At 38.8% G+C, this 12,525-nt stretch overlaps 1 protein-coding gene across 6 annotated transcripts in view; it reads right to left on the reverse strand.

The window, feature by feature from the left end:
• Positions 1 to 12,525, reverse strand: part of NEK11 (NIMA related kinase 11) — a 98,056-nt gene that overhangs the window by 23,638 nt on the left and 61,893 nt on the right. For all 6 annotated transcript variants that reach the window (XM_054814378.1, XM_054814380.1, XM_054814381.1 and 3 more), the window contains one exon: positions 5,634 to 5,758. In XM_054814378.1, coding sequence (XP_054670353.1) covers positions 5,634 to 5,758 — 125 coding nt within the window. The remainder of the gene's footprint in view (positions 1 to 5,633; positions 5,759 to 12,525) is intronic.

The raw sequence follows: 12,525 nt of genomic DNA on the forward strand, positions 1-12,525 counted from the left end.
AAAGAGTCTACATTACTCAGGACTTTTTCTATGTTTTCTTCTCCTAAAACACCAGGCTTGGGAATGATGTTATATACAAACAATTATTTACATCAGATTCTTTGCAGAGCACAAGTGTGTAGAACAAGCGTGTATGGAGCTTAAAGAAGATACGTTTACTGTGGAGAGTGGTGTACAATCTCTCAAAATACACCAGCATTTTATCATTGGTTAGTCCTGGAATATCTAAACTAATATTACATCGAAAGAGGCAAGTTTGTACTTCTTAACTATGCCAAAATCTCTTACGCTTATGATAGGTGCCCACTGCAAATTAACACTTATGTTTCATGTAATTGCATCTACTTACATATCTAGTAATAATGACTAATTGACAAAAACATTAAGAAGAGATTTTAGCACTTTTCTATTTCAAGTATTCTATTGCCAGACAAATGATTAAGAGTTCTGCCATGATATCGTTCATGTGAAATGCTGTTTGTGTACACAGATGAAATTTAAAGATCTGGCCATTAAGCGATGATTGTGCTCCAGGAAGTAGAACACAATTTTATTGAAGTCCAAGAGAAACTTGGACTCTGAGTTTCTAGAAGCTGCTGCCATGTCACATTTGACAACATGGCATTTCTTGATTATTTAAAACTGAAAGTCAAAATTTTGACCTTGCTGAAAAATCTGCCAAAAATCTGTATTTTAAAAAATATTGAGAAGCCTGTGGTTTTAAAATTTAAAACACTGGAATAAAAAGAAACAATACTGACCTCAGCTTCTACAATGGACAATCTGCTTTATATTTCTCTGTGAACTTACTCAAAATGCTCATTCTAAGTTTCTCAAACTGAGAAACTGCCAGTATACTCTAAGAAGATAACAATAATTGTTGGCAATGACTGTTGGGTGGTTAGTGACCTTTCGGTGCAAGTGGGAGCTGGTATGGATAAGTTGTTTCACGGGCTTATATTTGAAACAGGCTCTGCTATTATAGCTGAGCTTTGCAAGATGGGAATAAACTTTTTGGTTGGACATTTCAAAAGATAACGCAAAGGCTCGTAGGTCTGAAGGAGCCTCTCTGCCCTTTTGGAGCAGCCTGTGGGGTCCTGGCTGGATAAAGTCAGCACCAGGGTTTCCAGTTCTGCAGTCCATCCAAAGTGCCTGAGTTACCTCAGATGATCAAGTTAATCTGAACCTGCTTAACTGGGGCTTTTGCCAGTTAGCAGTGAAGTGCCCCGGAAATGCTACAGAATGCATTACAGTTCCACAAAAAAAAAATATTGAATATTGAATTAAGACAGACAATATCACAGATAAAATTGCTCTGTGTTTGTAAAAAAGGATTAAATGAAACTTTAGGACTTCATTAAAAAGTTATTAAATATTTTTCATTCAGAACTAAAATTTGGTATTAATTTTCTGCTAATATAATTTTAAAATTATTTTTATTTTCACTATCACTAAGAGTTAACTGCAAATCTATAGACAGACAGACAAAAACATGATAAATGGCCTATATAATACCAATAAAATTGCTTTAATAAAACCTTTTTTTCTTTTTTAATGGGATGAAGACTGTAATTCCCAAATCTTTGACTTCTCACAACCCAGACTCACAATTTTTACTCCAAATATCACAAGGGAGCTGAATTTTTCTCATTATGCTGTAAGGCAAAAAAATACACTTTCACTACTTTCATCACCACTGGTTTTCAAGGAAACTAGCTGGCTTAACCTAGCTATCTTGAAATAAAATTTCAACTAGGAAGACAATGTGGTTTTCACACAGTGGTAAATAGTTGAATAAATGGTTAATCAACTTACACTGAGGTAGAAACTACCTATGCCTTTTCTCCATTTGGGTTTAGCAATCCAAGAGGATTTTAGCTGTTTTATTTAATACGCTTATCTATTTAATATATTTCTTTAATGTGTCTCTTTTTTGAAAGCAAAGCTACAGGCAAGGGACTCTGACACGTAAGAGCTGGCGTGGATGAATGCTTGCGCGTTTCAAAATCAGAACGAACAAACCCCTTTCTCACAGCAACAGGCCATGCCAAGGTGCGTGTCAGGAATCCAGTGGAGCGTTTTTTGGGTGACAGCACACAGACCACCCACAGCTGCTGGAGCGATAATAATTTATGCCAGCTGATTATCTAGTTTGACAATCTCAGAAGCCTGGAAATTGAAAATAGGAAGCTAATGTACCACATTAGTAGATTTTGTCATAACAAAGGGAGTGAATTTGTTATTGTAGTCACTAAAAGAAAACACGAAGAAGAAGGTGATAAACTGCAGTAAAAAGCAACCATTAGCATCTCCGTTAAATCAAAGCCAATGAAAGCTTCACTCTGCCTAACTTTTAAAGATGAAGCCTCTCCTAAGCTTATTTTAAATTTTTTTTAGAAACAGTTTCTCTTTCTCTTTCATGTTTTCCCTCTAATTAGAAACCAGTGTTCCTAGGAAAAAAAAAAGATGTGGAGAAGAGCCATTGGCTTAATGAGGTAGAGGTCAGGAAAAGTAATTGACAAATTGCTGCTTGAAATCTGGCAATCTGCATTTCTGCTCGAAAAGAGAGGGACAAAGGACACTAAATTCCAATGCTACAACCAAGATGAGAGGTCCAGATGTGCTTAGGGTCTAAAATTGGTGGTAATTCCACATCTGCAACTGGACAATGCAGCTGAAAACACACAGGCTGTATTGAAAGATAATCAAGAAATGGGAAAGACTGTATTGAAAGGTATTGAAGATGTGGGAAAATAGCTGTCTCGGCTCCCATCCTAAACTTTTAAAATTATACCATTCCAGTGCCTAACTCTACCTTCTTAACTGAAGAGGTGTTGCATCCCACGTAAGGCCACTACTTCTCAGTCTGTCTTGACATCTGTGGGAGCCTAATATAGCTTGAATAAATAGCTCAGATCTCTTTCTACATCATGCGCTCCAATGTGTTGTTCAATTAGATGACTCTTCTGATCCCATGCTACTGCACGAACATCAGAACTTTTTTTAATCATTCTTTGAAGTAATGGGGTCACCAGGGAGCACTGCCAGATGCAGCATTTCTGCACTCTCTGCACAGAAATAACTAGTAAAGCAATCTTGGCATTGGAAAATTGAGAGATTTGCACAGATTAGGAAGGCAAATATCTTATAAGTCTTTATCCTGTGTTGCAACAGAACGACTTCTTTATTAGCACACATGTCCAAAAGCTTAATTTATGAAGGTATTTTTGAAGAAAGGGTGTAAGATTATGAATCTCATCATAGAAATAGGAGTAGGAGTTTTGGTATTAAGTAAATGACTGCAGAAGCAAACCCCTGCTATATACTAGCAAGATCAAATCTATTCTGGTAGGATTTGAGGCTTATTATTAATACTGAGCATGATCCCACCTACCTTTGAGTGGGATTCATCTCACATAACTGTTGACATCCAGAATGATGTCCCATGCATGCTAACAACTGTAGATCCCCTTATAATCAGCAGAGAGAAGGAAAGACTTCTCAGCATATTCCATCTAACCTACGTTAGATGTTTACGCCAAGATAATATTATTCCCTAGAAATGTTTGTTTACTTCCCCTTACTGTACAGACTTTCCTTTCAGTTAGTTCAGATGTAGGTGCCCAGATTTGCACAGTGAAGTTCAGACTGCTTTGACATCGGACTTACTGCAGAATTTTTCACTTGAGAAAGGAAAAAACTGAAAATTATGCTCACTTCCCAAGAAAAAGAAAAGGTGATCGTGTCAATACCCAGAAACACACTTCTGCTTTATCTAAGGTGCTGGGGTCAACATGAGAAAAACCACAGACAGACAATTAGTTTCTCTGATAGTGGAAATTCCAAAAGGCAAACGCTCACAGTGGGTACGTCCCAGGCAGTTTATGCAGGCCAGTTCTCAGAAGGTTCATGCTCTGTGTGCAGAGACTGATGGTAAAGCGAAGCCACACGGCCATGGGGGCTGGATAGAGAAAAGAGGTGCCAGTGGGACAGCTCTTCCAGCCCACAGTGCCCATTCTTGTCATCGTTATCTGAGTCACTGCAAAATGAGGGAATGTTGCTGCTCGGATCTGACTGCCAACACCAAATTTATTCTGCATTATTGAGAAATCTATTTTTATCTTCTACCCTTCATTAATTCTAAGCAGCAGTCTGCCTGTTCAAAAACATTACTGATTGACACTTAATGATACCGTCAATGAAAGTTGAATGAAATTTTTAAAAGGCATTCTAAAAAGAAAAAAACATCTCAGAGTCTAATGAAAGTGAGCAACAATTTATTTTCAAGATTATCTTGTGGCAGACTTTCTGGGCAACAGAGTGTTTGCATGTGTATGAGCTGTGGGTAAGCACAGACCCAGCAAACTGAAAAAAAAAAAAGCATTGTCTTAGGTATTTCACTGATTTACAATTGACTAATAATTTCTTTAGATCACTACTGTATAAACTGATCCTGAATTTTAAAGCATCCTCAGTGTTCAGTGTGAAAGGTAGGAGGACATTTCTACATTGAACGAAGCTTTTCTGAGTAAACTTCAACTGGTGAGAGGATTTCAGGACTCCCTGCTACCACGGTAGAAGTAAAGTTCTGTTTTCTCACAGAAACATTTTATTTTTGCCTTAAAAACTACATCTTAAAGAAGCTCTTAGTTCAAAATTTTCAAAAATCAGTACAAGTTATTTTTAATTTAGTGAAGTCTATTAGTATACTTGGTTGGTTCCCTGAAATGCAGCAGACATCACACTCTGTTCTGCAAAATTTCCATATGAACATGCAATAATATACATGATTCTAAGCAGAACCAGACACACCGTTTAGAGGCACTATACACAATGTTTTAAGCTGGTGGCCCAGGGGAGAAATTAATTGTTCCTGAATACCTTAGGAAGATCCATTTTCAGAACTGACTCGGGCATTTAAGTTCATCGATTTCACTGAGACTTGATCACTGGAGACAAGATTCATCTCAGCTTGTTCTGATCAGATCTAAATTAGGTGCCTTTTCCAATAATCTTCAACCCTCTTCACACTGCAATCCCTAAGACTTTCTTGTGGCAGCCTCACCTGATAAAGCTACTTTAAGACTTTCAATACTCACTTTTCAATACTCTCACTTTCTGAGATTCTTAGGAAAGTCTGCAGATTTGCTGGTCAAGTCTTGCAGTTATTTAGGTTCATAGTTCAGCACACTGTCCTAGAAAATACGTCTAAGATAGGCAGGAAAAAGTGGCAACTAGAGGTGCCTATCTTTGCCCAGGAATTAGAGCTGGAACGTAGATCTTATGCTTGAAATATACTTTCAGCTTTAACTTAATTTACCCATAGCTAACATGTGAGAGAACTCCACTCTGAGTTAGTGTCACAAGGAAGTTCACTGACAACGATCCACCTTAGGGCACTCATGGGAGTGCTACCCTTAATCTTGAAGGAATGCAAGCATCTTTCTCATCAATGTCTCAGAAGAATTACATATGCATACACACGTAACTAATTCATGGTATTGATATACATACACATACCTAACAAAAACAAATTTCAGTAATGTCAGTAGGACAAAATCTTGGAAGAAGCTTAATTTTCCCATGGAAAATGAGCATCAAGTATATACTCTTTTCCCAAAGGTCACATATACCTGGTGATTTGTCTTAGAAACAGTCTGCGACGCTTCGGCATCCTCCTCCTCTTCGCTGCCTTCTGAACAGGATTCAAACTCATCATTGTAATATTCTTCTGCAATTTCTGGGTCTTCGGGGATCTCTAAAGGCAATTATGAGTTTATAGCATACAGACAGAAAAAAAGTGTCATCTTAAAAAGATAAATTGGATTTTATAGCACCCATGTTATGTCACTAGCAATGCATTCTGTAATTGAAATCGAGAGGTTCTCAGATTAAAATGTTCATCTTTGATGACACGATAAGCAGTGTTAAAGCTATCTCTAGCAAAAGGTCAGATCCTCAGCATATGTAAATTAATGACCTTGAAGGACCTGTATTGATTTTGGGCTGAAATCACTGAACCACAGAATAGTTCAGGCTGGAAGGGACCTCATGGGATCATCTAGTCAAAGCAGGGTCAGCATTGAATTGAATCCAGCTTTTATGAGCTGAAATTACGCCCCAGTTTTCTCTAACACACATAACCTGTGGTGAATACAACTGCTAAGCTAAAATGGAAAATAATATATACCAGGCACATGTTTAAAAGATAGAAGAAATAAAATCTGCATCTTTCTCCAAACTTTCCTGAAGTAAAAGCATAACGAAACTGGTGTAAAGTCAAGCTATGAATACTTGGGTGTCATGCTCTCTCAATTCATTACTATCACAAGCTGTAGTAATAGCAGTGCGTGCAATATTAATATAGTCAATGAGCCTATGAAGTACAATAATTGTTATTAAAACTCAACATATTCATCACAGTGTGAAAGACACCCCAACCACTCTGCTCCAGGTGAAATCCTTTCGCATCCCAGGCTCCCATAAGCAAGGAGTTACTCAAATGGCTCGAGGCCTGATTGCACCTGCTTCAGCAAGCTGTCCTTTCTCAGCAGAGGCACCTGAGCATATGTTGAATTTTAAGCAGAGGCTGGACTGTAGTGACTATTTGAATAAAAAGCAGAATCCCCACTTTTCTAGACAGAAAGCTGCAAGGCAAACAGTTGCCCACAGGAAATGCGGCTCAGCGGCAAGAGACAGGACCAGAAGACAAGGTAGCCCAGCTGGCCAGCCATCCCATCAGCAGCCCTAACCACTGACATACTCCAGGAGAGCTAACCCCCATGTTTTGCTTTTAGGCAGTCCCTTACTGACTTATCAAGATAAGTTACATCCAAGCCCAGGAACAATATTTTTATGCTAACGGTTTTCAAAACTAAAACATTGGTTTCCATCTTTGCCCGATATTATTACAAGACATGTTAGTTGAACATAAAAAATGCTTACTATTCAGCTGTCAAAAGTCACCATAGTCCTAACTTTAGCTAATGCTGATTTCCGCCATTCTCCCCAACTAAGTCTACCACTTCAAAGAAAGTAAACCAACTTATCTCAAATATTACTGCATTGAAATAAATTAAACCAATATGACATTAAAAATGCTTAATATATTTTTTTTTACTTGTTTCATGTGGATAAAAAAATCAAAAGGATTTAAAGAAGGGAATACAATTAAAATCCATTAAAAGACATTGGAGTTTGGGCAGGAGGAATAATTCTAATCTTTAAGGTGTAAAAAGAGAGCTCAGGAAAAATGTGAAAATTTATTTAACTGCAGCAATAGGTGGTTGAAGCTTTCCTCTTGAGATATGTTCTCTACTATCTACTATCTCCAAAGTATTTTAAAAATATTTCCGCTTTCTATAAACTTGATTTACCTCCAAAATGCTGACACATTTTCACTCAGGTTTCTCTGTTTTAAGATGTTTATGGAAGCTGCGTAACAGCACCATGCTCCACTGACACAATTTCAAACCCTTCCTGTTTCTGTTTTTCACCTTTCTTAGTTTGGGGAGAAGAATCCCACAACCCAAAAACTTTTTCTGACAAAGAAAGTATTTATTATTGTGTTTAACTGTTTGAGTTCTACAAAGCACCATTTTTCAGAAAAGCCTAACACTTCATCTTAAAAAAAAAAAATCTTAAATATCATTCTTTTTTTAGCATGAGAAGAACACTACCAAATGAAGATTGCATCTCCTTTTCCAGATGGAGTGAACATTATTTTTTCTTTCCTGCAGAGAGAGGCTGTCATTCCTGTGATCAGTATAATTTTATTAGGTTCATCTGCATTCTATCTATGTCCATATATGCATTCAAATACATATGAATCAGCCTATTTATTATGTTATGATGCAAACATTGGACTAGGCTAGTGCTTTCTGAGTTGTTTTCTCCTCCCACATTCTTTATTTGTTTACTGATGTACTAAAAAATGCAATCCCCTCCTTCCCAATCAAACAAGGTATCAAAATCAGTCTTTTTACTCATAAACTAACTTCAAAATGCCTGCTCTGGCTACAGTAAAGCTCTATACCTTGCAAGTAGCCCGTGACCAGCCAGAACTGCTGATGCCCCTGAACTATGTGGAGGGACTGGCACTGGCCGTATCCCACAACCACGCTAGCTTTTACAATCCTTGTCAGAATTGCCCGCTTTACCATTTGTGAAATTGTTTTGACAGCTGTTCGTAGATGGGCAGTTAATCTCAGCTCAGTAATACAATTTTAAATGCTAGTTCAGACACTAGAGATGTGCCAGGATACAGACATTTACTGGCCCTGATTCAGAAACTATTTCAAGTGACATTTCTGAAAGAAGACAGCATGTCCAGTGGATGGGAACTTGGGATTTAGCTACTACAAGTCTTTAAAACTTCTTGGGTTTATGACAAGCATCTTTAAAGAAGTCACCTTCAAAAGATCAACATATTCATTTAGACTATCTAGTTCCTTATCACAGTTCCTTGAGCCCTACCAAGTAGAGCCAACTCCCAATCATCCACGTGCTACAGATGCAGAATTAATCTGAGTACAGAGCAGCTTATTTAGTTGAGACCCAGGATCAGGCTAATTTCAAGAACACATAAGCTGGCTTTAGCATGACGAGCTGTACCCGTGCTGGCCTAGTAAAGTCTAAGTGCAGATAACTGGAGTGAGCTGGGAGAGGAACAGTGTGACATTTAAGAAGGTCCTGACACCGTCTGCAGCCCATCGGACCCCCTTGCTCACACAGCACTCCTGACCTGCCCAGGCACAGTGGGTCCAAATCACTCCGTTCCGTGCATGTGACAAAGTCACCCTGTGCAGGGTATGTGGTAGGCAGGGACTCTGCTTTCCTTGCAGACCTTTGGAAAAGAAAAGTGAAGGTAACATCCAACATCAAGGTTTCTAATACTGCGCCAGCTGGTAGAACACTCAGCCTGACGGCTGCAATGCCACTGTAATACAGTTGTCCCTCAGATGCCTGTTCTCCCTCTGATACAGCGTACTTATACACTCCTTATGGAGCAGAAAGGAAGGTCTCTACCGCTGCTTCTGCCCCCTCACGCCCCCCAATCTGTCAGTGGAACTCTGAAAATACATTACATTTTATCTAGCTGTGCATATTGCACTAAGGCCAGTCACGGTACCTGTTATTTGCTTGCAAAACACTTCATTCAGAACAAACTCAAGCTGTTGCTTACATATTGCTTGGTGGCTTAGGTATAGCATTGAGACACTTGATATTTGCTATTAGATATTGAAAAGAAAACAAGGTCTGAATAATAACATTCCTCTTTAGGTTTCTTTCTATATATTACCATGACACTAACAGCGGAAGGAAGGGTAAAAACCCATTATCTAAAAAAAAAAAAAAAAAAAAATCATAGAAGCAGGGTTATTTCCCAAGAAGACAAGCTATGCAGAAAAGAAAGGAATGCGATACTTGCAATATTTTGCTTAAACCCACGAAGAGCTTGTTTCAGGTAGCATGGTAACTTGGCAACAACAGTTTTCTCCAAAGAGATGAAAATGCTTTGATAAATATCTTTAATTTTCTTTTGCCTTGAAGTCATACTTATAATTGGTGCAATGATGCAGCATGCTTATATTCCAGAAGACAGTAAAGCCCCTTTTATTTAAAAAAGGGAGAAGAAAGAGGAAAACAGAACAGTATACCATATGTTCATTTTCACCACTTGTATTCACAGCAACAAAGTCACACTTAACTCTTAAGGACTATTGTACCGGTTTTTATTCCCAAGGCTTCATTGCATCTCTGGAAAAAGGCAGATTTTCTCAGCTGTCACTTTTCCATCTTAAGGAAAAGAGTTGTTATAGTTCCAGCTAGCTACATTCCTCGGTCCGTGCTGTCCTACAGACAGCAAAGTGGGGAACAAAGCACTCAACTGCTCTTACAAACATGCACTCTCATGAGATATAACGTGCTCTTAATGTTACGGTGACATGACCCAAAACACTGAAAAGCGGTGCTGTATAGCGGCTGTTGCAGGCTACCACATCTCTGCTAATGCATGCTGCCAGAGAGCTCGAAAAATTAAGAGGGGGAGCCAGGACACAGACATTTTCACTGCCCCCCCTTTGTACAAGAGCCATGCTGGGGACCGAGGCAAGAGCAGAGACAAGCATTCCTCTGCTTTCTCTTTCTGCTTTGCACTGGGCTGCAAGCCAGCCCACCAGCAGGACCTCACCAATAACACAAAGGTGCCCCTGGTCCTTTCCTTTCTATGGAAACTCATCAACAAATTCTAGTTTGAGCCCATCTGAGCAGGAGTTACCTACCAGAGCAAATGCCGCAGCAGCTCCCAAGCTGGGCAGGGGGCTGGAGCGTCTGGTGTGCAAGGAGGGGCTGGGAGAGCGAGGTCCATTCAGCCCTAAGGAGGGAAGGTAAAGGGGAAACCTTATTCCTGTCCATGACTATCTGCTCAGAGGATAAAAGGAAGGCTAAACCAGACTCTTTTCAGAGGTGCATGGTGATAGGACAAGAGGCAATGAACATCAGCTGGAACATCATAAATTCCAGTTTGACATTAGGGAAAAAATTTTTACAATGAGAGTGATCAAATACTGGAACAGGGCTCAAAGAAGCTGTAGGATCTCAATCCTTGGACGTGTTCAAGACTTGACCAGATACAGCCCTGAGCAACCTGATCTGATCAGACCTGCTCTGAGCAGGGGATTGAACTAGACTGCCAGATGTCCCTTCCAACCCAAATTATTTTATGATTCTGTGCTTATATGATACTCCACAAACAAACTGCTTAGAATTACTGCAGATATTTAACACACATGCTCACTAGCTAAGCAGCAACTCGCCCATTTCTGTATGCCCCTGCAATGTGTACACATTCTCACAAATCACCAGCAAAAAGAGATGGTGGCCAGGGCTGGCCGGCACTTTTCAGAACTGTGCATCAGTTATCACAGAAGGAGGAAACAAAAAGGGATTTCTCCCTTCAAGGGAGAAAACAGAAAGAGCTGAAGCATTGTCACTAGGAGAGAGTTTGAAACACAGAGGTATGTTTCCCTGACCTACAGAATCCTGAATGAGAAATTCTACCGCAAAAGTGAGCAAGGTCTCTGCGCCCCTCTGCAGTTCAGGTCAATACTCATATGATCAGGAAATAAAAGATAATGCCATTATTATAATTTAAGCTCACTCAGATTGGTTTGGGATTTTTTTTCCCAGTGCAAGACAAAAACTTCAACTTTAGAAGTTTCCATCAAAGACAATTGCCATCCTTTGGTCAGCTATAGACGAGATTTGCATTATTAGGCTCTGAAGCTTCATTGTTCAGAAAGTCAGTGGAAGCTTTTGTCCAGCTCTTCTAAACTAGGCTGAAAAAGACTCTTGGTAAATGCCTTGTTTAATAAATGAACTAAGGGATGTAACAGGATTTTTGTGCCCATGAAAGTCTTGTACAATCCTTTTGGCTAAGCATAAAAGGACTATGAAGTCATTAAAATAATTACCTTCTGACACAGCCGTGTACAGCACAGTCATAAAGTAAAATGGTTTGTTCTAAATGAGAACCAGAAATGTAACCAAAGTTAAACATTAATATTTTATAATTGTCCTATTAGCATTTTTAAAAGGAAAAAAGCTTCAATTCACTTGTGGGCTTCACTGAGTGACAATTTACCTATTGTGAAATGTCTAGGAAAAATAGAGATACAGAGGACGTAAATCAGAGTAGCCTTATAGGGATCTCCTAGTACTTAATGTTAGAAAGGAAGCAGCTAGTTTCAAAATGTTTTTCCAAGGAAAAATTACTTTTTTTAACCAAAACAAAATGAATTGTCTAAAAAAAAGTTTTATATGAAGGACACAATTCTTTTCGTCACACCTTCCACCTCCTGGTATTTTATCAGTTTGTACAGAGGCAAAACATGACAGAAAGAAAGGAGTTGCTAAAAGGAGATGTTAACAAAAATGATCAGGAAGAAGGAACACTTTCATCACATTTCTCCCTAATTTGCTGAGTGGTTTGTTGTTTGGTTTTTTTACTTCTGATTTTCTAATTGTCATGTATACTGAAATGGGAGTTCTGGTAGGCAGTGACAATGAAGATGAAGCCATGCCGCCTTTCAAGCACACTTTAAAATTCAGCAAATCTAAACATTTTCCAAATATTCAGAAATCCTTTTAGTACCAATGGGTGAATGAAGAGAAAGAACAATATAGCCATGTAGTCAGTAACAGGGAGCACTTAGTGACTCTTGGAAGCCATTTCCGTTATGCACAAAGAGGCCCTATTATTGTGAAGGTTGCCCTAGTATTTGCAGAGTTTCCAGCAGGAAGACAGCAAGAGATGTAAATTAAAGGAAAAATGACCACGAAGCTACCTTATGACATCAATTTAAAACTACCTTAGTCCTTGAGTTATTTTAAACTTTTTTGATCAGCCAAAATATATTCTTAAATAAAAACTCAGTTATCCTGCTGAATCTGGCAGAGATGGCCTGATAGCTTTCCCTTTCAGTCTGATGACAGTGTTGGGAAGGAAAGACTCCACGTGTTAAT

Source organism: Grus americana, chromosome 2 (genome assembly GCF_028858705.1).
Source record: "Grus americana isolate bGruAme1 chromosome 2, bGruAme1.mat, whole genome shotgun sequence".
Classification (NCBI taxonomy): Eukaryota; Metazoa; Chordata; class Aves; order Gruiformes; family Gruidae; genus Grus; species Grus americana.